The following is a 27,109-nucleotide window of genomic DNA, read 5'->3' as shown; positions in this document are numbered from 1 at the left end:
CATTGAGCACATCTGGGACCTGTTGGATCGGAGGGTGAAGGCGATTCCCCCCAGAAATGTCCCGGAACTTGCAGGTGCCTTGGTGGAAGAGTGGGGTAACATCTCAACAATAACTGGCAAATCTGGTGCAGTACATGAGATGATGCACTGCAGTACTTAATGCAGCTGGTGGCCACACCAGATACTTTTGACCCCCCTTTGTTCAGGGACACATTATTCCATTTGTTAGTCACATGTTTTGTGGAACTTGTTCAGTTTGTGCCTCAGTTGTTGAATCTAATGTTCATACAAATATTTAAACATGCTAAGTTTGCTGAAAATAAACAGTTGACAGTGAGAGGACGTTTCTTTTTTAGCTGAGTTTAGAATGATAAGTTTAAGAAAGCTCTTAGCTGAGGGTTGGCCAGGGATTTTAAAACTTTGGAAAGGCAAGATAACTACCATCCAATTTATCTAAGTCAGAAAGATCTCCTTTGTGTAGAGGGAGGACATGCCGCTTTCCAGATCTTAGGGAGAACACCAGAAACAATTGTGAAGTTAAGAATATAGGTCAATGATTCTGCAATAAGTGGGACAGAGATGCTGTACGGGATCAAGAGAATCAGCTCCTGATGATATTTTTACAGATTTTTAGTAAGGCACTTAGTACATCATAGATATAAAATGGTTGAAATTAAAATAGAGAATGTGTATCTGGGAGTGCATCATTCTCTAGTCTGTTTTGAGGTGGATAAAGGACTCCTACTGGAATTAGAGGAATTTCCAGAAACTTATTTCAAGTAGATGGCCAGTTAAGGCAATGAAATAAAGACATTTCAGCAACATGTCATTGTAAGAGCAACAATGTACACTTAGTCGCCATGACTGGCCACATGGTGCCATATGTCGCAAGCGCTCTGAAACAGCAATCACTACAAATACAATACACATCTTTATAGGTATAGACGAGAAGCATAGTTTTATAAAACATGACTTCACAACACCATCCAACACATTTAATGTTAACAGACTTGGGAATTCTATGCAAAGGACTTAAAAGATACATTCAACTTAATACAATGGCATCAAACTACTACAAACAATTACTCCAGTAAGTATAATTTGTGATTTAAAATACATGTAGTAAGTAAACAAAATGGGTATAAAGAGCTGTGGCATTTTCTTTAAGGATATACTGTGTAACTTAATGCCTGGAGTCTTACATTGCATAAACAGTTTGGCAAGACTATTTAATATTGTATTGAGTTACATTAACCTGTTTGAACACATCAGTACATAAGAGATGAATATCAGTATACACATCACTATTACTCTGCCTTGAACATGACAATGGTTATTTACTGTCTCTTCTTCATGTATTTGTGCATAAGGGTGTGTGGGTGCGTGTGTGCACATGAGCGTGTGTGTTTTAATCACCTGTGTAACTTCTATGTCTTCATGGTTTGTGTGCCCCCAGGTAATGCTTGCAAAGGCTACTACTTGTTCCTTCTTGTTTTATTGGGAAAAGGATCACAAGCAGTGAGTCCTTTGGAGTATTCCATCAGTTTGTGCAGGGGACAGAAATGCATAGTTTTCCACTCTCTGCCTTTACACCTAAGAGACAGAGTAGATTAAGATTTGCAATGATTCTTCACCAGTCTTTCAGTGTTAGCTATATGGATTGTGTGTGTGTACTCACTTTGTCCAGAGTGCCAGGCCACACAGAGACAGGACCACCATGGAGATAATGACCACAATGACCAGCACACAGACCACCACAGCATCTGACACAAAACCAGGAGGTTGCTCTATATCAAGGGAAAAAGAGATGGGTTCAAATATCTATTCTTACAGGGGGGGAAATATATCTACAGTATGTCCAAACATGGAAGAAAGTGAAGAGTTTTTTTAATGTAAAAGTGAGGCATTTGCATGAAGAGGAACAGGCAACTCTATAAATTGCATTTAAGGATATACACCAGGATATAATTTCTGTATGGAGAAATGTTTTACCACAATGTTACCTGGGTGACAGAACCAACGACTCCAATCACTCCAGAAGCCTCTGTCAGCACAGTAGTGGTGCACCCTGGACCTGACCCGGAAGCAGTGGGCTCCATCCATTGAGAGGAAAGTGAGGGTCATCTCCCTGGTTACATTCCTCTGCTTCTGGTGACAGGAACAGTATCAGATTTGAGGAAAACTTCAGAAAGTTTGTTCTCTAACCAATAACAGAATTTGCTTCTTCAAAGCATCATCTAAGTACCTATGAATTAGTCAATAATGTTATGTGTCAAAACATTAAAGGTGTGAAAAGATAAAGCAATATATGAACTCAGTTAATCCATGCATGTCATAAATACAGGGCGCGGTAAGGGCATACCAACAACTGCTGCCCGCCTACGCCCTTGCTGGTTTCCACCTCATACTCCAGGCAGTGGCTGGGGATACTTTCGTGGGGTAAGTCCCAGTGCACCTGGAGCCTCCTGTCTAGACCAGCCTCCAGATACACTGCCTCTATAGCTGCAGGCTTCACTGCAGAGTACACACAAATGAGTCATGTTTTCACAAAGAAAATATAAAATATAATGATGTCATTACAAGTATCAGTGTGTGCCCTGAGACAGAACAGTTAGTAGGAAAAACAGTCATTTACGCAAGCCTCTTCGAGGGAACGCAACACCCTGCTACACTCAACTTCCCGTGGAGTGAAAGACGTATGTGATTGTAGGTGCGGGTAAGGATGGCAGAGAATATTACTGTTTACTGGGAATTTATTTCCTTAACATGGTAATTGTGGGGAAAAGGGGCTGGACGGAACCAAAGCGAAGATATTAAAAGTTAGAGTCCCCTCTCCTACCTATCTTAACGCCACGTGGCACACTAACCAAAATACACAGGGTGATCCACCCAGGTCTTACCTAGTGTGCATAGACAGAGTACATACTATGGGTATATGTATGCCCGCAGGCCTCTTGCCTAAGCACTCCTAAAGTGCCTTCCCCTTCCCCTGACAACAAATTAAACAGAATAATACAAACTTAAAGTGAACCATTTCAATAATCAAAACACTGAGTCCTATTGGCACACACATACCACAGAAGTAGCAGCTACAAAATACATTCAATAAAACTGTCTCTGCGCAACAACCAACACAGGACATCCCAGAAACACTCTCTTCCTCAAAGGAACACTGGCTTTTCAAGCTATGAAGGAGTCGGTAATTGCCGACAGCTGTATCCCCTAACGAGAGGGCAGGATCAGAGCTCCAATCTGCAATGGGGCAGACCAATCAGCTGCTTGGGGGAATCCAGGAAGACATTTCCTGAAATACACATATACACAAACAAACCCAAAACACAGAAACTAGGGAACGTAACACGCCCACTCCAAAATCTGCAAACTCCCAGTTTGCAACAATAAAAACCAACGGGCATCCCCAGTTACTAAAGTAGATGATATCTGTTTGGATATGTTAACACTGATTAAAAGACGTTATGGAAAGGAACTGTATGGGTAGTTGAACAATGTTTATGGAAAATAGCAAATATCCAAACAATAGCAGTATTGCATTGAAAAGGTGAGGCATATCATGGCCTGATGTGAGTGTTACCGTGGTTCTGAACTTGCAGGGAGAAGAATGCCGACCTCAAAGCCACCTTGGGGGAGGAGCTGTTTACACATATGTTGAAAGCACTGAATTCTGGGAGAGTGTCCCTGGTGAATGTGCAGCCAGTCCTGACTCCATTGGAGTGGATGTACTGAGGGCACTCCTCAGCCTGCTCCATCTCCCGATGCCTGGAGAAGCACACAGACACCCACAGAATGCAATTTAGAGCAGCATTCACAGAGATTATATTAATGCAGTGAAACCAGTCTACACAGGTACAGACATGTAGGTACTTCATATGGCAGGAGATATGTTATCATGTACATAATGTTATAATAGGGTGACATACCAAAAGTACAGACTGTGCTTGGAGTGGGCTGGCTCCTCTAATCCCGTCTCCCAGGTGCAGTCCATGACCTCCTTCTGATAGAACACGCAGCCAAATCCCTGGACCCTGGAGTCACCCGGACCTGGTAGGCATTCAAAAGAGATGAAGGGATTCATAGATTATCATGATGGTGCCTGTAGAGAATTCCGTCCATACAGCACTCCCCTATCATTGATCATTTCTTATATATAGGATAATGAGGGGAAAGAAGCCTCTCCCTCTTTCTGTCAGGCTATCGGTGTAATTTAATCCGAACCAAACAACTCCATATTTACAAAAGCATATTGTCCTCCTGACCTCACCTGTGTTATTGGGTGGCAGGACCATCTCTGTGAAGGGGCTCTTCAGCTCAGTGCTGTTGGTGCAGGCTCCCCTCAGTACGGTGGAGATCCGCACCCTGACCTCCTTCTCCAGGTCAAACTGAGCACGGTACCATGTCCGTACAGTCCTGATCACCTATTCGTACACAGACAATATTACATTCATGTTATTCATACCTCAGGCACTTGGTCACCACTCTGGTCTAATAGCTATAGACACAGATCATATTGAAAAGATTTGGAAAATCTGAAAATGTATTCATGATTCTCTCATGAATACATTGATGAATTTGTCATTCCTACCCCCCCTAAGAATACTGTTGGCTGTTTTACAATTACAGGGAACACCACAGTATAATTTAATGGAAGCTAAATGCCATTATGTCTAAGCAACCACAAATGTAAACAGAGCCAAAGGATAACATTGTAGGGAAATATTCCACCATGCGCATCAACAGTGGCACACTTTGATCCACCCCGCTTCCCTGTCCTGGCAAACATCACTCCCCCCACATATCCGGAGATCACAAACTACCCACAGAATGATTGGAAAGGTCCAGAACGCCCCACAACTGCTGCTCCATAAGACCTCCTCAACCCACCAAAGATATGCCTCCAATTAAGTAAGCCAATCTGGGAAGACCCACCCAATAACGACTTCAACACATATCTGACCTGGACACAATAATGGGGGTTACTGGACCTGACAGATAAGCACCTCATCACTATCCCCACACAACATCAGCCTGGTTTCAACCACACCAGGAAGGAGTAGTCCACCTTCAATATTTTCAGGACTGGCCCATGCCTCGCCAACCTCCACCGACGGAACATTAAAGAAAGCCCCCTATGTGCCTGTGGGGTGGAGAAAACCATGCACCACATTCTTGAAGTCTGTCCAATCTACAAACTCAGCGGAGGCCTACTCACCCTCAACACAGCAGGACCGGAAGCAATTGCTTGGCTAAGGGACTCTGCCATCTCTAAATAAAATACAGTGCCTTGCAAAAGTAATCATCCCCCTTGCCGTTTTTCCTATTTTGTTGCATTACAACCTGTAATTTGAATGGATTTTTATTTGGATTTCATGTAATGGACATACACAAAACAGTCCAAATTGGTGAAGTGAAATTAAAAATAAAGAAAAAAGGTAAGAAAAAAATTATTATTATTATATTTTTTTTTAAGAAAAGTGGTGCATGCATATGTATTCACCCCCTTTGCTACGAAGCCCCTAAATAAGATCTGGTGAAACCAATTACCTTCAGAAGTCACATAATTAGTTTAATAAAGTCCACCTGTGTGCAATCTAAGTTTCACATGATCTGTCACAGATCTCAGTATATATACACCTGTTCTGAAAGGCCCCAGAGTCAGCAACACCACCAGGCAAGTGGCACCACCAGGCAAGTGGCACCACCAGGCAAGTGGCACCACCAGGCAAGTGGCACCACCAGGCAAGTGGCACCACCAGGCAAGTGGCACCCTGAAGACCAAGAAGCTCTCCAAACAGGTCAGGGACAAAGTTGTGGAGAAGTACAGATCAGGGTTGGGTTATAAAAAAATATCAGAAACTTTGAACATCCCACGGAGCGCCATTAAATCCATTATTATAAAATGGAAAGAATAAGGCACCTAAACAAACCTGCCAAGAGAGGGCCGCCGACCAAAACTTACGGACCAGGCAAGGAGGGCATTAATCAGAGCGGCAACAAAGAGACAAAAAATTATCCTGAAGGAGCTGTAAAGCTCCACAGCGGAGATTGGAGTATCTGTCCATAGAAGCACTTTAAGCCGTACACTCCACAGAGCTGGGCTTTACGGAAGAGTGTCCAGAAGGAAAAAAACATTGCTTAAAGAAGAAAATAAGCAAACACGTTTGGTGTTCGCCAAAAGGCATGTGGGAGACTCCCCAAACATATGGAAGAAGGTACTCTGGTCAGATGAGACTAAAATTTTGCTTTTTGGCCATCAAGGAAAACGCTATGTCTGGCGCAAACCCAACACCTCTCATCCCTCCGAGAACACCATCCCCACAGTGAAGCATGGTGGTGGCAGCATCATGCTGTGGGGATGTTTTTCCATCGGCAGGGACTGGGAAACTTGTCAGAATTGAAGGAATGATGGATGGCGCTAAATACAGAGAAATTCTTGAGGGAAACCCATTTCAGTCTTCCAGAGATTTGAGACTGGGCTTGAGGTTCACCTTCCAGCAGGACAATGACCCTAAGCATACTGCTAAAGCAACACTTGAGTGGTTTAAGGGGAAACCACTCTGGGAAACCACCATTTTTGTCTTATTCCACTAAAAGATATATTGCATCTTCAAAGTGGTAGGCATGTTGTGTAAATGAAATATTACAACCCCCCCACCAAAGAAAAATCCAGGTTGTAAGGCAACAAAATAGGAAAAATGCCAAGGTGGGTGAATACTTTTGCAAGCCACTGTAAATGGGGAAATATTAACATTACTGGTCTTGCCAGGCTGTTTATGGATGGTGTACCACTTTTTTTTATTATTATTCTGTGTATAAGAATATAGTGTCCTTGGCCAGGGCCTCAGTGGCCTTAGGACACACAGTCTTGACAGACAGGCAACACTGTACAAGTGTTTCTAGAATAACCCTCCAGTGTGTCAGGTACACATTTGGCAATGTCTAGTTATGTGTCCAGTGACTTACAGTCCATCTGTTCTGGTATGTGTTGAAGTATTCCAGGTGGTATCTCATTGAGCAGTCAGTCAGGTTGGTCAGGCTGACAGGAGACGTCCAGTGGATGTCGAGCTGCCCAAGGTGGCCAAGGTCATCAACCCCAACGTTCTCAGGAGGATCCACTGAAAGTCAATGAAGTACACAGGATTTCCAGGTCAAAGGTTGATAGAGCAAAGGCACCAAGCTTGCGGTAAGCATTAAAGGGGCAATCTGCAATTGGTACATCAATTTCTTGACATTGAACAAAAAAAATACTTTATTTTTACTATTTTCTACATTGCAGAATAATAGTGAAGACATCAAAATTATGAAATAACAAATATGTAATCATGTACAATATTTAAAAAAGTGTTTAAAAAATCAAAATAGATTTTAGATTCTGTAAAGTAGCCACCCTTTGCCTTGATGACAGCTTTGCACATTCTTGGCATTCTCTCAACCAGATTCACTTGGAATGCTTTTACAATGGTCTGGAAGGAGTACCCACATATGCTGTTCACCCTGCTACCATCCAGAAGGCGAGGTCAGTATAGGTGCATCAAAGCTGGGACCGAGGGACTGAAAAACAGCTTCTGAAAAACAGCTTCTATCTCAAGGCTATCAGACTGTTAAACAGCCATCTCTAACACAGAGAGGCTGCTGCCTACATACAGACTCAAATCATTGGCCACTTAGTTGTCCCGCTAGCGGGATAATTCCGACAACATCCGGTGAAATTGGAGAGCGCCAAATTCAAATGACAAAATCGTAATATTAAACATTCATGAACATACAAGTGTCTTATATCATTTAAAAGCTTAACTTCTTGTTAATCCAACTGCGTTGTCAGATTTCGAAAAGGCCTTACGGTGAAAGCATACCATGCGATTATCTGAGGACAGCGCCCCACCAAAATATTTTTTCAACCAGCACAGGCTTAACAAAATCCCAAATAGCAATTAAATAAATCCCTTACTGTTGAAGATCTTCCTCTGTTTGCAATCCCAAGGGTCCCAGCTACAACATGAATGGTTGTTTTGTTCAATAAAATCCTTCTTCATATCCAAAAAAGTCAGTTTAGTTGGCGCCATTGATTTCAGTAATCCACTCCTTCAACATACAGAAAAAGGAATCCAAAAAGCTACCGGTAAACTTCTTCCAAACGAGTCAAACAATGTTTCTATACAATCCTCAGCTACCCTAATATGTAAATAAACGATAATATTTCATACGGAAAGAACGGTGTTCAATAGGAAAGGAAAATAACGAAGAGCGCGCCCTCATTCATGCGTGCCAAAAGACTACTTTGCCTGTTGAGCTCCCTTTGGAAAGACTACTATTACTTGTTCGTTTTTCAAGAAACAAGCCTGAAACCCTGTATAAAACTGTTGACATCTAGTGGAAGCCATAAGTACTGCAATCTGGGAGGATTTTTTTATATATAGACCCATAGACTTGCATTGGAAAGGCCTGTGACCTCCCCCCCCCAAAAATCCAGATGGACTTTCCTTGGGTTTTCGCCAGCCATATCAATTCTGTTATACTCACAGACATTATTTTAACAGTTTTAAAAACTTCAAAGTGTTTTCTATCAAATTCTACCAATTATATGCATATCCTGGCTTCTGGGCCTGAATAACAGGCAGTTTACTTTGGGCACGTCAGTCAGGCGGAAATTCAGGATACAAGTTAATAAATGGGTCACTTTAAATAATGCCACTTTAATAATGTTTACATCTTATTGCATCTTGCCTATGCCGCTTGGTCATCGCTCATCCATATATTTATATGTACATATTCTTATTCCATCCCTTTAGATTTGTGTGTATTAGGTAGTTGTTGTGGAATTGTTAGATTACTTGTTAGATATTACTGCACTGAACTAGAAGCACAAGCATTTCGCTACACTCACATTAACATCTGCTAACCATGTGTAAAATTTTATTTTATTTGCTGAGCACTTGTTGGCTGCTTTTCCTTCACTCTGTGGTCCAACTCATTCCAAACCATCTCAATTGGGTTGAGGTCGGGTGATTGTGGAGGCCAGGTCATCTGATACAGCACTCAATCAATCTCCTTCTTGGTCAAATAGCCCTTACACAGCCTGGAGGTGTGTTGGGTCATTGTCATGTTGAAAAACAAATTATAGCCCCACTAAAGGCAAACCAGATGGGGTGGCAAAGCGCTGCAGAATGCTGTGGTAGTCATGCTGGTTAAGTGTGCCATGAATTCTAAATAATTCACTGACATTGTCACAAGCAAAGCAAAGCAACCACACACATCACACCACCTCCTCCATGCTTCACAGTGGGAACCACACATGCGGAGATCATCCGTTCACCTACTCTGCGTCTCACAAAGACATGGCGGTTGGAACCAAAAATCTCAAATTTGAACTCATCAGACCAAAGGACAGATTTCCACCGGTCTAATGTTCATTGCTCGTGTTTCTTGGCCCAAAATTAGAATTTAGACAATGAAGGCCTGATTCACACAGTCTCCTCTGAAAAGTTTATGTTGAGACGTGTCTGTTACTTGAACTCTGTGAATAATTTATTTGGGCTGCAATCTGAGGTGCAGTTAACTCTAAAGAACTTATCCTCTGCAGCAGAGGTAACTCTGGGTCTTCCTTTCCTGCGGTCCTCATGAGAGCCAGTTTCATCATAGCGCTTGATGATTTTTGCGACTGCACCTTCACGTCTAAAAGTAATGATGTACTGTCATTTCTCTTTGCTTATTTGAGCTGTTCTTACCATATTATGGACTTAGCCCTATGTATTAATGCTGTGGTCCCCAATTCATATTTCGGGCCTGGAATGCCTTTATGGAGAAGCTGGGGGCCACGGTCAGCCTCACATCCGGGTACCGGCCTCAGTCTAACACGCAGGTGGAGAGGACCAACCAAGAGCTGGGGAGGTTCCTAAGGAGTCACTGCCAGGACCGGCAGGGGGAGTGGGCCTGGTTCCTTCCCTGGGCGGAATACGCCCAGAACTCACTTCGTCACTCCTCCACTGGGCTGACTCCCTTCCAGTGCATCCTGGGATATCAGCTGGCCTTGGCTACGTGGACTCCGAGCCAGACCGAGGCCTCTGCAGTTGACGAGTGGTTCTTGCGTGCAGAGGATTTGTGAAACGCCACCCACGTGAGGCTCCAGCACATCGTCCACCACCAGAAGGATCAGGCGGATGGCCACCACAGTAAGTTTCCCGTGTTTCATCCTGGTGATCGCGTCTGGCTCTCCACCAGGAACCTCCTACTCCACCTGCCCTGCCGGATGCTGCGTACTCCGCACAGGGAAGGAATCGGGCCCACTCCCCCTGCCGGTCCTGGCAAAGACTCCTCAGGAACCTCCCCAGCTCCTGGTTCATCCTCTCCACCTGCCCGTTGGACTGAGGCCTATACCCGGAAGTGAGGCTGACCGTGACCCCGAGCTTCTCCATACCCGTGATGTGAATTGGGGTCCACGGTCGGAGACAATATCCTCTGGAAGACCATAATGCCGGAAGACTTGCTGGAACAGTGCCTCGGCGACCTGTAGAGCAGTAGGGAGACCAGAGAGAGGGCTGAAACGACAGGATTTGGAGAATCTATCCACAACCATGAAAATGGTGGTGAAACCGTCAGTGGAGGGGAGATCAGTGACAAAGTCAATGGATGGATGAGACCAGAGACGCTGAGGCACGGGAAGGAGTTTCCCTGCTGGAGCATGCCGAGGGGACTTAGTTTGGGCACACACAGAACAGGAGTTGACGTAGCGAATAACGTCCTGCGTCAAGGTGTGCCACCAATACTTTTGGAGCGTGATTGTATAGTACGGGTGATCCCAGGATGTCGAGCGACGACAGCTGTGTGTGCCCAGATCAACAGCCGCTCCCTTATCCCCATGGGAACGTAGGTCCCCATGGGAACGTAGATTACATGACCGTCCCTCTGCTCTCGTGGATCCCGAGTTGGGATGTACCGGACACTGCTGAAGCTGGTGTCCCCCTTGACCACAATAGAGACAGAGCCCCAGCTGTCTCCGTCTGCATCGGATGCTGCTACTGTCCAGAAGGTGAGCGCGTACTGGGCAGTGGTCTGGTCATCCTGCCGTAGTTGGAGTAGGCGCTGACCCCTCTCTCTGCCCTCCGGTGGATGATCAAAGATACCTCTGAACAGAGCCATGAACCCCTCATACGAAGCCAGCTCCTCCTCTCCTCTCACGCAGACGCCTGCCCAGTCAGCAGAGAAATAATTGTGGCAACCTTGGACCTCTTGGTGGTGGGGAATCCCATCTGATGCGCAAAATAGAGGGAGCACTGGAGTAGGAAGCCACGGCATTTAGATAATATTCCGTCATATTTATCCCGGAGTGACAAATGGGCATCGCTGACCTGGGCAGACAGCTGAATGGGCTGGTGTGCTTGCTCGCTGGGTCGACTGGTGGCAGAATATCCTACGCTAGAAGAAGGCAACGCTACTCAGGTATGTTTGAGACGTTGAAGACTGCGAAGAACCTCTTTCATAGCCGTCCCCAGTTGAGCCAGCTGATCGTCAGTACCACAAAGTAGGTATCCCTGTTCGTCTATCGTCTGGGACATGATTTCTTGCTGCTTCCATTTGTCGAGGCAGTATTCTGTAACATAAACGCTGGGAGTCGAGAAGCAGGTGCAGTTTAATAATATAGTAATAATATAATGATATAACGATACAAGACAAGAGTAGTGTCTAGACATGAAACACATAGTCAATACTGCCTGGGGAATGGAACTAAGGGAGTGATGATATAGGGGAGGTAATCAGTGAAGTGATGGAGTCCAGGTGTGTCTCATGATGAGGTGCAGGTCCGCGTAACGAAGGAGCCAGGTGTGCGTAATGATGGTAGTCAGAGCCAGTGATTAGTAAACTGGCGACGTCAAGCTCCAGAGAGGAGGAGCGGGAGTAGACGTAACAGTCACAGACAGCTAATGTGTTGTGCACTGAAGTCCACAAGCAAAGGGAAAAGGTGAGAGGAGGAAAGTGGATAGATGCAAGAAGGAAGTATATATATATATATATATATATACAATGAGCTGTTTGTATGTTGCTGCTATGAAAGTGAACTGTTTGTGTTTGATCAGGGGTGTGTTCATTGTGCCGATTCTGTTGGAAAATGTTTCTTAAACAGAAGCAAACGGAACGAAACAGGGATTCTCCTATAGAGCTACATTTTTATGGAATGGTCTGCCTACCCATGTGAGAGACGCAGACTCGGTCTCAACCTCTTTACGGAAGACTCATCTCTTCAGTAGGTCATATGATTAAGTGTAGTCTGGCCCAGGAGTGTGAAGGTGAACGGAAAGGCTCTGGAGCAACGAACCGCCCTTGCTGTCTCTGCCTGGCCGGTTCCCCTCTCTCCACTGGGATTCTCTTTCTCTAACCCTATTACAGGGGCTGAATCACTGGTGCTCTTCCATGCCGTCCCTAGGAGGGGTGCGTCACTTGAGTGGGTTGAGTCGCTGACGTGGTCTTCCTGTCTGGGTTGGCGCCCCCCCTTGGGTTGTGCCGTGGCGGAGATCTTTGTGGGCTATACTCGGCCTTGTCTCAGGATGGTAAGTTGGTGGTTGAAGATATCCCTCTAGTGGTCTAGGAGCTGCGCTTTTGCAAAGTGGGTGGGGTTATATCCTGCTTGTTTGGCCCTGTTCGGGGGTATCATCGGATGGGGCCACAGTGTCTCCTGACCCCTCCTGTCTCAGCCTCCAGTATTTATGCTGCAGTAGTTTATGTATCGGGGGGCTAGGGTAAGTGTGTTATATCTGGAGTATTTCTCCTGTCTTATCTGGTGTCCTGTGTGAATTTAAGTATGCTCTCTCTAATTCTCTCTTTCTCTCTTTCTTTCTCTCGGAGGACCTGAGCCCTAGGACCATGCCTCAGGACTACCTGGCATGATAACTCCTTGCTGTCCCCAGTCCACCTGGCCGTGCTGCTGCTCCAGTTTCAACTGTTCTGCCTGCGGCTATGGAACCCTGACCTGTTCACCGGACGTGCTACCTGTCCCAGACCTGCTGTTTTCAACTCTCTAGAGACAGCAGGAGCGGTAGAGATACTCTCAATGATCGGCTATGAAAAGCCAACTGACATTTACTCCTGAGGTGCTGACTTGTTGCACCCTCGACAACTACTGTGATTATTATTATTTGACCACGCTGGTCATTTATGAACATTTGAACGTCTTGGCCATGTTCTGTTATAATCTCCACCCGGCACAGCCAGAAGAGGACTGGCCACCCCTCATAGCCTGGTTCTGTAACGTTCGTTCTCCTCCTCGTCTGAGGAGGAGCAAGGATCGGACCAATATGCAGCGAGGTATGAAGACATAATGATTTATTTAAAGAAAGACGAACACGAAAAACTCTTAACAAACTACAAAACAATAAACGACATAAACAGACCTGAACATGAGAACTTACAGACAACGAAGAACGCACGAACAGGAACAAACTCACAAACGAAACAGTCCCGTGTGGCATAAACACTAACACAGGAACAATCACCCACAAACAAACAGTGAGAACAGCCTACCTTAATATGGTTCTCAATCAGAGGAAACGTAAAACACCTGCACCTAATTGAGAACCATATCAGGCTAATACATTGAACCCAACATAGAAACACATAACATAGAATGCCCACCCCAACTCACGCCCTGACCATACTAAACAAATACAAAAACAAGGGAAAACAGGTCAGGAACGTGACAGGTTCCTCTCTAGGTTTCTTCCTAGGTTTTGGCCTTTTCTAGGGAGTTTTTCCTAGCCACCGTGCTTCTACACCTGCATTGCTTGCTGTTTGGGGTTTTAGGCTGGGTTTCTGTACAGCACTTTGATATATCAGCTGAAGAAGGGTGTAAGAAGGTCTATATAAATAAATTTGATTTGATAAACATACCTGAATTTGTCCAATAGAAACTCTCATTTGCAACTGTTGGACTAATGATTACACCCTAGTTCAGGTAGATGCAGGCAAGAGTGTGCAACGCGGTATTGAATGTGTTGCTGTCTGTCACCTTGATTACTCAAAATTCTCTCAACCTGTGCACCTACATTGTAAACTTTCATTCACAGGCTAAGTTGTAGCAACCTCATGATGGGTATAGGAAAATGTGAGTATCGTGTAGTTGTCACGCCCTGACCGTAGAGAGCTTTTTATGTCTCTATTTTGGTTTGGTCAGGGTGTGATTTGGGTGGGCATTCTATGTTTTGTATTTCGTTGTTGTTTGGCCGGGTGTGGTTCTCAATCAGAGGCAGCTGTCTATCGTTGTCTCTGATTGAGAACCATACTTAGGTAGCTTTTTCCCACATGGTTTTTGTGGGTAGTTGTTTTGTGTCTGCACCAGACAGAACTGTTTCGTGTTGTTCTATTTTTGTTATTTTGTCTCAGTGTTCAGTTTTAATATAAAAAGCATGAACACTTAGCACGCTACACTTTGGTCCACACCTTCTTCAACAGACGATCGTTACAGTAGTAGGCTAAATCTATCGATGTTACATTGAGCTGGGTGAATGGAATATGAATGACAGTCATCCAATATGCTGTAATATAAATAAGGTCATGTTCATTAAAAAAAAGTATCATCTTCCCTCATCTTAAACGACACCGACCGACACTGATTTATTGCCCCAGGGGCCCACCTCTTGCCTTCAGAAAGCATTTATACCCCTTGACTTATTACACATTTTGTTGTGTTACAGCCTGAACTCAATATTGATTAAATATTTATTTTTTCTCACCCATCTACACACAAGTGAAAACATGTTTTTAGAAATGTTTGCAAATTTATTGAAAATAAAATGCAGAAATATCTCATTTAGATAGGTTTTCACACTCCTGAGTCAATACTTTGTAGAAGCACCTTTGGCAACAATTACAGTGGTGAGTCTTACCCAGAAAGTGTCCAAGAGCTTTCCACACCTGGACATTTGCCCATTATTCTTTTCAAGATTCTTCAAGCTCTGTCAAATTGATGTTTTGATACACCATCCAAAGTGTAATTAATAACTTCACCATGCTCAAAGGAATATTCAATGTCATTTTTGTATTTTTTTTTACCCATCTACCAATAAGTGTCCTTCTTAGCGAGGCGTTGGAAGTCTTCCCTGGTCTTTGTGGTTGAAACTGTGTTTGAAATTCACTGCTCGACTGAGTGACTTTACAGATAATTGTACTTTATGTGTGGGGTATAGAGATGTGGTAGTCGTTTAAAAATCATGTTAAACACTATTATTGCACACAGAGTGATACCATGCAACTTATTATGTGACTTGTTAAACACATTTTTACTCCTGAATTTATTTAGGCTTGCCATAACAAAGGGGTTGAATACTTATTGGCTCAAGATGTTTCAGCTTATCATTTTTAATTAATTTGTAAACATTTTTAATAACATAATTCCAATGGGGTATTGTGCTGTGGGGTATTGTGTGTAGGCCAGTGAAAAAAATTCTAAATTTAATTCATTTTAAATTCAGGCTGTAACACAACAACATTTGAAAAAAGTCAAGGGGTGTGAACTTTCTGAAGCTATTGCAGATAAGGGGAGGAGTTGATACTCGAAGTAAAGTACATGGGAGGCATCTGAAATAATCTAGTAAAGGTCTGTTAAAAAATTGTCTGCATGGAGGGATTCTGCCTCACATCCATTGACCTTCACAACAATTTATTTGGGACCACCTTTTGTTTTAGATCAATCTGATGTAGAATGGAAATCTGCCTGGGATTACAAGTTATTACAGTAAAACAGTGATGAATGAATAGAAATACACCTTAAGATACTAACCTGTAATTTCTTGTGGCTTGATGCACTGACTCCAGTCAGATATAAGCATTAATATGGCTGTCAGCCACCACCATTTTTTACTCTTCAGCATTCTCTTAACTGGCCCCTGGAACATCATGAGAATTGAATTGTACTATTTAGTATTGATAAATCAATCACATATCATATCTTATCATGAATTATACTCTCAGCAAACACCAATATAGTACAGTACAGTAAAGTATGGAATCTGAAGGGTACGGAATGATCCTGATAAACACAATATTATGTAAATGAAAACAATAACATGCATTATTTAAAATAAATGTGTAATTGTCTTTATATAAACCTCAGGTACAGTGCCTTCAGAAAGTATTCATAACCCTTGACTTATTCCACATTTTGTTGTGGGATTAAAATTGATTTCATTGTAATTTGTCAACCATCTACACAAAATACTCTAATGTCAAAGTGGAAGAAATCTCCTTTACTTTCTGAAGGCACTGTACCTTTTAAGTCTTAATAATGTGAAGAAAATACATTGTTGACATGCACAAGTTATAATCTATTGTACTGTATGCCATTGAATTCTCTATAGAAATCAATATAAATATACTGTTATTAATGTACAAAGTAAATGTTTTCAAGCATGTACAGTAGAGAATGCATACACTATACAGTGAACGCATGCTTTTAAATCAAAGCGTGTGTTTACAAAGGCAACCCACAACTTGTATGTTCGCTTTATATCAACAGTTTAGTAGAATATAAAGAGGATATCATTTGGATACAATACAGAGAGAACAGAGAAGATAAAAGTGCATATCCACAGACAAGGAGTACTTACTGTGAATCGAGTGAGAGAGCTCCTGTGTAGATGTTTGACAGCCTACACCATCTAATCAGGGCTGTGCGAAGTGCCTGCTTTTGTATTCTCTGGTGAACTACAGCGCAGCAGAAGCAGCAGGGAAAGACTACAGTATGTCTCAGGGGTCATGTGTTGATGTCTCAGGGGTCATGTATTGTACTCTGTAAGTCTGGATTCTCTACCAAACAAGGAAGCTCATATTTAGTGTGAATCTGCAGTTTTATCAGATTTCTGATGAACAGATTTATAAATAGAATACGAAAGCCCTGTCAGCCTGTCCACCCAGCCTGTGAGTGTGGTCATGGATGTGGTTCTGTGGAAGGGGAGTCAACTGTGCTGTTGCTCTGACCTGGATGGGTGGGGGTTGCAGGCTGAAGGTCTCTCATACTAACGGATGTTTTGTTTCCCCTTTCCCAGGAATCATATATATATACACACACTCTAAGTGGCGAGGGGGGAGGGGGGCAGGTAGCCTAGCAGTTAACAACATTGGGCCAGTAACCGGAGGGGTTGGGTTAAATGCAGAAGACAAATTCCGATTGAATGATTTCAGTTGTGCAACTGACTAGGTATCCCCTTTCCCTTCTCTTAAGCCCCTTTGTGCACAAGTACCAACCAGTCATCAGCCAGCCTTGATCCAATTTCAGTTACTGTCACTGGAGTTATGTTTCCAAAATGTACACTTTACTTTATGACAAAAGAAGTTTCACAAATTGTGTGGCTCAGTTGGTAGAGCATGGCGGCTGCAACACCAACGATCAGGGGTTCAATGCCACCCATATAAAAAATATACAGTACTAGTCAAAGTTTGGACACATTTACTCATTCTAGGGGTTTTCTTTATTTTTACTATTTTCTACATTGTAGAATAATAGTGAAGACATCAAAACTATGAAATAACACACATGGAATCATGTAGTATCCAAAAAAAGTGTTAAAAAAATAAATATATACAGTGGGGAGAACAAGTATTTGATACACTGCCGATTTTGCAGGTTTTCCTACTTACAAAGCGTGTAGACGTCTGTCATTTTTATCATAGGTACACTTCAACTGTGAGAGACGGAATCTAAAACAAAAATCCAGAAAATCACATTGTATGATTTTTAAGTAATTAATTTGCATTTTATTGCATGACATAAGTATTTGATCACCTACCAACCAGTAAGAATTCCGGCTCTCACAGACCTGTTAGTTTTTCTTTAAGAAGCCCTCCTGTTCTCCACTCATTACCTGTATTAACTGCACCTGTTTGAACTCGTTACCTGTATAAAAGACACCTGTCCACACACTCTATCAAACAGACTCCAACCTCTCCACAATGGCCAAGACCAGAGAGCTGTGTAAGGACATCAGGGATAAGATTGTAGACCTGCACAAGGCTGGGATGGGCTACAGGACAATAGGCAAGCAGCTTGGTGAGAAGGCAACAACTATTGGCGCAATTATTAGAAAATGGAAGAAGTTCAAGATGACGGTCAATCACCCTCGGTCTGGGGCTCCATGCAAGATCTTACCTCGTGGGGCATCAATGATCATGAGGAAGGTGAGGGATCAGCCCAGAACTACACGGCAGGACCTGGTCAATGACCTGAAGAGAGCTGGGACCACAGCCTCAAAGAAAACCATTAGTAACAAACTACGCCGTCATGGATTAAAATCCTGCAGCGCACGCAAGGTCCCCCTGCTCAAGCCAGCACATGTTCAGGCCCGTCTGAAGTTTGCCAATGACCATCTGGATGATCCAGAGGAGGAATGGGAGAAGGTCATGTGGTCTGATGAGACAAAAATAGAGCTTTTTGGTCTAAACTCCACTCGCCGTGTTTGGAGGAAGAAGAAGGATGAGTACAACCCCAAGAACACCATCCCAACCGTGAAGCATGGAGGTGGAAACATCATTCTTTGGGGATGCTTTTCTGCAAAGGGGACAGGACGACTGCACCGTATTGAGGGGAGGATGGATGGGGCCATGTATCGCGAGATCTTGGCCAACAACCTCTTTCCCTCAGTAAGAGCATTGAAGATGGGTCGTGGCTGGGTCTTCCAGCATGACAACAACCCAAAACACACAGCCAGGGCAACTAAGGAGTGGCTCCGTAAGAAGCATCTCAAGGTCCTGGAGTGGCCTAGCCAGTCTCCAGACCTGAACCCAATAGAAAATCTTTGGAGGGAACTGAAAGTCCGTATTGCCCAGCGACAGCACCGAAACCTGAAGGATCTGGAGAAGGTCTGTATGGAGGAGTGGGCCAAAATCCCTGCTGCAGTGTGTGCAAACCTGGTCAAGAACTACAGGAAACGTATGATCTCTGTAATTGCAAACAAAGGTTTCTGTACCAAATTTTAAGTTCTGCTTTTCTGATGTATCAAATACTTATGTCATACAATAAAATGCAAATTAATTACTTAAAAATCATACAATGTGATTTTCTGGATTTTTGTTTTAGATTCCGTCTCCCACAGTTGAAGTGTACCTATGATAAAAATTACAGACCTCTACATGCTTTGTAAGTAGGAAAACCTGCAAAATCAGCAGTGTATCAAATACTTGTTCTCCCCACTGTATATTTGAGATTCTTCAAAGTAGCCACCATTTCCCTTGATGACAGCTTCGCATACGCTTGGCATTCTCTCAACCAGCTTCATGAGGTATGAGGTCATCTTGAATGCATTTCAATTAACAGGTATGCCTTGTTAAAAGTTAATTTGTGGAATTTATTTTATTCTTAATGCGTTTGATCAATCAGTTGTGTTGTGATAAGGTAGGGGTGGTTTACAGAAGATAGCCCTAGTCCATATTATGGCAAGAACAGCTCAAATAAGCAAAGAGATACGACAGTCCATCATTACTTTAAGACATGAAGGTCAGTCAATGCGGAACATTTCAAGAAAGTTTCTTCAAGTGCAGTCGCAAAAACCATCAAGTGCTATGATGAAACTGGCTCTCATGAGGACCGCCACAAGAAGGAAGACCCAGAGTTACCTCTGCTGCAGAGGATAAGTTCAGTAGAGTTACCAGCCTCAGAAATTACAGCCCAAATTAATGCTTCACAGAGTTCAAGTAACAGACACATATCAACATCAACTGTTCATAGGAGACTGCATGAATCAGGCCTTCATGGTCAAATTGCTGCAGAGAAACCACTACTATAGCACACCAATAAGAAGAGACTTGCTTGGGCCAAGAAACACAAGCAATAGACATTAGACCGGTGGAAATCTGTCCTTTAATCTGATGAGTCCAAATTTAAGATTTTTGGTTCCAATCACTGTGTCTTTGTGAGATGCAGAGTAGGTGAATGGATGATCTCTGCATGTGTGGTTCCCACCGTGAAGCAAGGAGGTGTGATGGTGTGGGGTTGCTTTGCTGGTGACACTGTCTGTGATTTATTTAGAATTCAAGGCACACTTAACCAGCATGCTACCACAGCATTCTGCAGCAATACGCCATCCCATCTGGTTTGCGCTTAGTGGGACTATCATTTGTTTTTCAACAGGACAATGACCCAACACACCTCCAGGCTGTGTAAGGGCTATTTTACCAAGAAGGAGATTGATGGAGTGCTGCATCAGATGAGCCGGCCTCCACAATCACCCGACCTCAACCAAATTGAGATGGTTTGGGATGAGTTGGGCCGCAGAGTGAGGGAAAAGCAGCCAACAAATGCTCAGCATATGTGGGAACTCCTTCAAGACTGTTGGAAAAGCCTTTCAGGTAAAGCTCGTTCAGAGAATGCAAAGTGTGCAAAGCTGTCATCAAGGCAAAGGCTGGCTACTTTGAATCATCTAAAATATACATATATTTAGATTTGTTTAACACTTTTTTTGGTGACTATAATGATTCCATATGTGTTATTTCATAGTTTTGATGTCTTCACTATTATTCTACAATGTAGCAAATGGTAAAAATAAAGAAAAACTCTTCAATGAGTAGGTGTGTCCAAACTTTTGACTGGTGCTGTATGTATGCATGACTGTAATAAAGTTTTGACAATTATTTAAAAGAAGAAACTCTAAAGTTCGAAAGAATTTCACTTTATTTTCCTTTGCCCTTGAAACAATGTTTCTATTTCCTTTATATAAAAAGAAAAACACTCCACAAATTATAGAGGATATATATTTACATATGAGATTCAGTCATCTGGGATCATTGCATGCATTTAGTTTCTTTAAAATACAAAACTTGTATGTACAGAATACATCAGAATGTTTCCTCGGCAGTATAACGTGTAGATGATTCTTCCTGTTCTTTTAATCAAAGATTGAAAGTTTAAAACAGCATGAGTGATGTAGATGTGAGAGACTTGGGAAAGCAGACTGACCTTGTAATGTGGATGGATGGATGGGGGGGGGGGGGGGGGCAGGAAATAGTTGCAGGGTTTATCTCACATACAGTACACCATGACACAAAGCTTGTACTAATGCTCGGACATGGCAACCACGAGGAAATGACCAATTAATTTGCTATTAGGCTTACAGAAGTATAAGGCTTGTTTGAAAGTTGTTTTATATAAAGGATAAGGAACAATAGCTGATATGTTCTGTCAACAAACAATTGTACATGTTTGTGTCTTGTGTCAGGATATGTTATCAAAAAAGCTCAGAGAATGGATTGTTGTCTCCCAAAAAACACTTGTAGAGTCTTGTCACATTGACATTTTGTCACATTTACGTTGACTATGAGTAGGCTACGTGATGCCTATAATTACAAGTATGCCTTGTTCAAGTGTTGCCAGATTTTCTTGGCACTTGTCAGTAGACGAGGGGATTGGCTGTTGTTGCATGTTTCTGGAATGAGAATAGAGATAGCAAAATGGCAACACAGTCACCTGTTTTTGAGTCAGAGACATCAACAGCTCTGGTTATGGTGATGTCAATGCAGTAGGGTGTGGTGGGCGGTCACTGGCAGGTGAATGGCATTCTAAACAAGGGAGGCAGCACAACTTAATACATTACAGAAACCACATCATAGAAAATAAACTATACAAAGGAAATTGAAATACATCAGAGATTAGTTCCCATAAACCTGTCAGAGCAGGGTTCTGTGGCCAGCTCGAATTTCAGTGTGTATTTCTGTATAAGCACTTTGTGCTGATGTAAAAAGGGCTTTATAAATAAAGGTGATTGATTGATCCAAGCATGTTCCAATTGACAGACACAAAGCTAACTAAAACAATGGAATGTTCTATATTTGACATATAAGGTACTATGTATAGTTCCAGCTTCATGTCATTAGTAAAATACTTGGTACATTAAAAACCAGTGATAACATTCATGAGTTGTACAGGCACTCCTAATAAGAGATATGTTTCACTGACAAAGTTACATAAAAAACAGACATCAACACGGGAGTGGACACAACAGAAACACCGGCAACATAAACTGTAGCAGGTGTGTTTGTGTATGAGGAACAAAAATATAAATGCAGTGAAGCTCAAATCTATCATTTGGCTCTATGCTCAAACATTTTGGATTGGAGATAAAAATGGATTATATGAGGCAACATTAAATCATTTCACCTTTTATTTGAAGGTATTTTCATACATATCAGTTTTACCGTTTAGAAATGAAAAGTACTTTATGCATCCAGTCCCCTCATTTGAAGGTGTCATAAGTACACTGAACAAAAATATAAACTCAACATGCAAAATGTTGGTCCCATGTTTCATCAGCTGAAATAAAAGATCACAGAAAATGTTCCATAGGCACAAAAAGCTTATTTCTCTCCAGCACACATTTGTTTACATCCCTGTTAGTGAGCATTTCTCCTTTGTCAAGATAATCCATCCACCTATCAAGAAGCTGATTAAACAGCAGGATCATTAATTACATAGGTGCACCTTGTGCTGGGGACACTAAAAGGAAACTCTAAAATGTGCAGTTTTGTCACACAACACAATGCCACAGATGTCTCAATTTTGAGGGAGCATGCAAATGGCATGCTGACAGCAGGAATGTACACCAGAGCTCTTGCCAGATAATTTAATGTTCATTTCTCTACCATAAGTCACCTCCAACGTTGTTTTAGAGAATTTGGCAGTACGTCCAACCGGCCTCACAACCGCAGACCATGTGTATGGCGTCGTGTGGGCAAGCGGTTTGCTGATGTCAACGTTGTGAACAGAGTGCCCCATGGTGGCGGTTGGGTTAGGCTATGGGCAGGAATAAGATACGGACAATTGCATTTTATTGATGGCAATTTGTGGCCCAAGAAACTATGTCTTGTCACACATCACTACTTCACAGGTGAGGGATTTGAACTATTACATTATTATAAAAAAAAAAAAATCAAAATATGTTTTTTTTGTCAGAAATGCCTTCTGGAACATTCATGTGCCTTACTAACAAACTTGTATGCAATCTGTAAATACGAATAAAAAAATAAAATAACGAGCCTAGTTGGTTTAGTCACAGAAAAATACAGGAACTTTCCCTTTAGCCATGATGGATGGGCTGGACATGCCGAGAGATGAGTTTGGATTGGTCTGCCATGTAGTATGCTTCTGTCTATAAGTATGTGTGGATAATCCTGTCTACCGCTGCTTTTTTTTAAAGATATCATGAACTGAAAAGGTTTCGCTACTGCTCTCAGCATTGCTGCCCTGAAGTTAATAGTGCTATCAACAAAGCTCAGTGGGAAAACGTTGTGATGGACTACTTTCTGGAGGATGATCGTGCCATGCTGACTCTCTGACTCTGAAAATGAATCAGACACTGAGGAAATCCCTGATTTAGGTAAAAATATTTTAATTGAACCAGACATTGTAGTCTTCTGATGACAAAGGTGGGGAAGAAACGGTGTAGTTGTCACGGAAGAAGTTGACCGAGTTTTGAAATCGGTGGAATGCCCGGTGGAAGCAAAGAGATAATTGCCAAATGCGGAGGGAGTCCAAAAAGAGAACACAGAAATAAGGCTGTTGTATAAAACGCCTCCCTCCAGATTACATCTTCAAACTAAGCGCAACCATGGTATCTATGACAAAGGGAGAAGCGTTCATCCACGTATACGGGTATATGTCTAGCTACATTTTCAGATATTGTATATTTCAAATTTTGTCAGAAAGTCATTTTCAATGCAAGTTAAAGCATACTGTTAGCTAGCTAGCTAATGTTAGCTGGCTCGCTAGCTCACATTACGTGTATGATCTGTGCAGGAGCTCTAGAAAGAGGCCCGAGTTCAAGAGTTGGAATTCCGTGTTGGATGACCATTCAAATAGATTTTTCCCAGTTTTTTTTAGTTCCCAGTTGTTTTGAACGCAGCATTATAATTGGGATTATGGTTTATTGTTTAGCTAGCTAGCTACATGTCTAAACAAAAGACTACACGATGGAAGTAACCATTTCACTATACCGTTTACACCTTCTGTATCCTGTGCATGTGACAAATAAACTTTGATTTTATTTGATATAGTGTGTGTTTACCAGAGACGGTAATGTGAAGAACAACATGACCTGCACCAAAGTCAGATTAGGATATAAGCCAAGGACTAGATAAAGTTTATTTTTACTACTACTTTTTGCTACTACTTTCACCACTTTTAGTCTTGAAATCTTTGGTTGTTTACTACACAGTGAATCCTTAAAGAGATGGGTGGGGCTAAGGCTTAGGAGGGTGTGAACGATGCTGAATGGTTGTAGACAAAGAATACCCCTCCAGTAGGTGTACCAAAATATTCACGGACCATTTCCATAAAAATGGGGTTACAAGTTTATCAACTTTCAAAGCAGAATCATTTTCTCACTGTTCCTCAACTGCAGTGTATTATATACCATTTCCTAGCCCGGAGTCTCTACTTATGTAAAAAAACATAATTTCAAATTTTGCTACATAGGACCGAATCCAGGTGGTGGGTCACATTTGAATGCATAGAGATACCGTGACGAGAGCCCATTGTCGTGCCATTCATACGCCACCATCACCTCATGTTTCAGCATGATAATAAACGGCCCCATTTCGCAAGGATCTGTACACAATTCCTGGAAGCTGAAAATGTCCCAGTTCTTCCATGGCCTTCATACTCACCAGACATGTCACCCATTGAGCATATTTGGGATGCACTGGATCGACATTTTCAACAGCGTGTTCCAGTTCCCGCCAATATCCAGCAAGTGGGACAACATTCCACAGGCCACAATCAACAGCCTGATCAACTCTATGTGAAGGAGATGTGTCGCGCTGCATTAGGCAAATGGTGTCACACCAGATAATGACTGTTTTTTTGATGCACACTGCTACTTTTTTTCTTTTTAAGGTGACCACGTCATGTGGAATCCATAGATTAGGGCCTAATGAATTTATTTAAATTGACTGATTTCCTTATAGGAACTGTAACTAATTGTTGCATGTCGTGTTTATATTTTTGTTCAGTATAAATATTCCTCAGTGAGTAACACTGATTCAATCAAACAGACATTTCAGACAAAAATACCTTTGTTCCTGTACCACACAAAATAATATTTGAAGTATGTGCAATAGTAGGACTAAATTTACGGATGGAAACAAAATGAAACTCCTTTAAGTGAAACTGCATCTGGAACAATTGTTCAGATTTCCTGCAATGTGAGGTTAATTGAAACAGGCTTTTTGAGGCAATGAACATGTAAACTGTGGCCAAGAACAAACACCAAAGCAAACACCAAAGCTTAAAGCAGGAAAATATCACCAGTTTGGAGCTGCAAACTCCTGTCATATAACTTAAGGGGTCATCAGGGGTGAAAAACAAACAAACAAAGCATATAAATAGAAAAAAATAAATAGATAAATAATTTTCCTGATTAAAATAGTTCAGTGGTTGGGATTCATCTATGGCAGCGCTTCCCAACTCCAGTCCTCAAGTACCCTCAACAGTACATCTTTTTGTTGTAGTCCAAGACTAATCACCTGATTCAACTCATTGAGGGCTTGCTGATTAGTTGACGAGTTGAATCAGGTGTGTTTGTCCAGGGTTACAACAAAAATATGTACTGTTGTGGAACTGGAGGACTGGAGTGATGAACGATGATCTATGGGATTTCCTCATTGTTTATGTTGTGTTCCTTATTTTACGTTTTGCAGTTGTGAATCCAACTAGAGGAGCAAGTTATAAATGTAAAGATTAAATATGTCAACATTAAAAAAGAACTGTTTCACTGCATCAAATTACCAAAAGATACAATCTCAGCATTATAAGTGTATATGGTACAATATCCTAACTAAATAACCATGTGCTTTCAACAAGTCCTATTCAAATAAGCACACGTGGTATGATCAAAGCTACATGCATTCACAGTAGCCAGGTCTCTAGGTCTGCATTTGAGAGAAGGTCCCGTGGCAGTGGGATGGCTCTCTCGTATACCGTACAGGGGTGAGCTACTAATACCACATCTGAAGTACCTCAGAGCAGCCTCCCTTCACCACAGATGTGCTGCAGTAGAAAATTGGAATCATGGATAGCATGCTTTTAAAAGTAAGCTTAGCATTCTTCCCTCAAATGGCACTGTTATTGGTAGTACAATAATTATTCTCAAATGCAGACTGTAAGAAGTGTGTATACCAGTGCTTGGCTACTGCTGGCTCCTCTGAGGTAAAGCACCACTTAGGATGTCCCAAGCTTTACCTCTGGGATATCAGAGGTATATTGTGATATAACACAATGATCTTTACAAATATATCCCCTTTGAAAGCTAATTTGTTCCAAAAAGAAAAGTCAGGGTGTCAGGACCACTTGAGTGATGTGGTGTGGCTGGTTCGGCCAGCATGCAGTTCAGTTCTCTGAGTGAAAGAGTGAGTACATGCCTTTAAATCTGCTATCACTTCACTACCAATGTCTTCAATACTGAGTGTTGAAAACCCAGTGAATTCAGTGTTCGCACCACTAGGTTCAAAAGTGTCTGAGCATGGGCCAGTCAATATCACCATGGGGACAGACAGGTCTTCATCTTCACTGTGATTCATTCCTTAGTCTGACCTCTGATCTGGCTTTGGGTTCACCAGCTCTCATAAAGTCCACACTGTGCAGGTCACACAGACAGCCACACTGGTACTCTACACACCAGCACAGTAGGGTCCCCTGGGGGAGGACATGACAGTAGCTAACAATCCGATGAATGGGAGGTGGGTCCCAGCTGACATCATATAGGAAGGGTGGGAGGATCTGAGTTAACCCCTCCCTCTCTTGGCTCAGTCAGCTGGCAATGGACTCCCTGCAGCCCCCAGCCCTCGCCGCCTAAGGGGTCCCTGGTCCCCGGTGATGAGCGAAGCAGGCTGGAAGCCCCCTCCTCTGTGGGGTGAAGGGCTGGGTTGTGGAGGGCTGGACTGGGCTGGGCGGGTGGTTGAGGCAGTGTCCAGGCTGCTGTTAGACAGCAGACAGCTGGGTGGGCTTGGAGGCCGGCAGCTCCAGTAGAGCCTGCACGGTCATACCCACCTTCACCAGCCCACGCTCCTCTAGGATATGGTGGGGTAAACACAGCTTGTCCTGCCAGGGCAGAAACACAACACACAGTCA

General features: G+C 42.6%; 2 protein-coding genes across 5 annotated transcripts in view; both read right to left on the bottom strand.

The window, feature by feature from the left end:
- Window positions 1-931: 931 nt before the first annotated feature.
- LOC139552574 (interleukin-13 receptor subunit alpha-2-like) lies at window positions 932-16,931 on the bottom strand. Of its 2 annotated transcripts, none has more exons than XM_071364432.1 (10): window positions 16,608-16,931; window positions 15,782-15,887; window positions 6,979-7,130; window positions 4,280-4,433; window positions 3,939-4,059; window positions 3,593-3,777; window positions 2,363-2,514; window positions 2,004-2,148; window positions 1,679-1,787; window positions 932-1,593 (listed from the first exon to the last, which is right to left on the bottom strand). In XM_071364432.1, exons 2-10 carry the CDS (start codon window positions 15,870-15,872, stop codon window positions 1,476-1,478), a joined length of 1,227 nt encoding a protein of 408 aa, XP_071220533.1. In that variant the 5' UTR covers window positions 15,873-15,887; window positions 16,608-16,931; the 3' UTR covers window positions 932-1,475. The 2 variants fall into 2 exon arrangements, with proteins under 2 accessions (XP_071220533.1, XP_071220532.1); XM_071364431.1 differs by having other exon boundaries at window positions 2,004-2,145; window positions 16,608-16,746.
- A 5,199-nt stretch (window positions 16,932-22,130) lies between these two features.
- The window catches only part of LOC139552572 (leucine-rich repeat and calponin homology domain-containing protein 2-like), a 119,323-nt gene continuing 114,344 nt past the window's right edge, over window positions 22,131-27,109 (bottom strand). For all 3 annotated transcript variants that reach the window (XM_071364428.1, XM_071364429.1, XM_071364430.1), the window contains one exon: window positions 22,131-27,079. In XM_071364428.1, coding sequence (XP_071220529.1) covers window positions 26,960-27,079 — 120 coding nt within the window. In that variant the 3' untranslated portion in view covers window positions 22,131-26,959. The remainder of the gene's footprint in view (window positions 27,080-27,109) is intronic.

Source organism: Salvelinus alpinus, chromosome 24 (genome assembly GCF_045679555.1).
Source record: "Salvelinus alpinus chromosome 24, SLU_Salpinus.1, whole genome shotgun sequence".
Classification (NCBI taxonomy): Eukaryota; Metazoa; Chordata; class Actinopteri; order Salmoniformes; family Salmonidae; genus Salvelinus; species Salvelinus alpinus.
The sequence above is the reverse complement of the archived record's forward strand: the minus strand, read 5'-3'. Positions and strand labels throughout refer to the sequence as shown.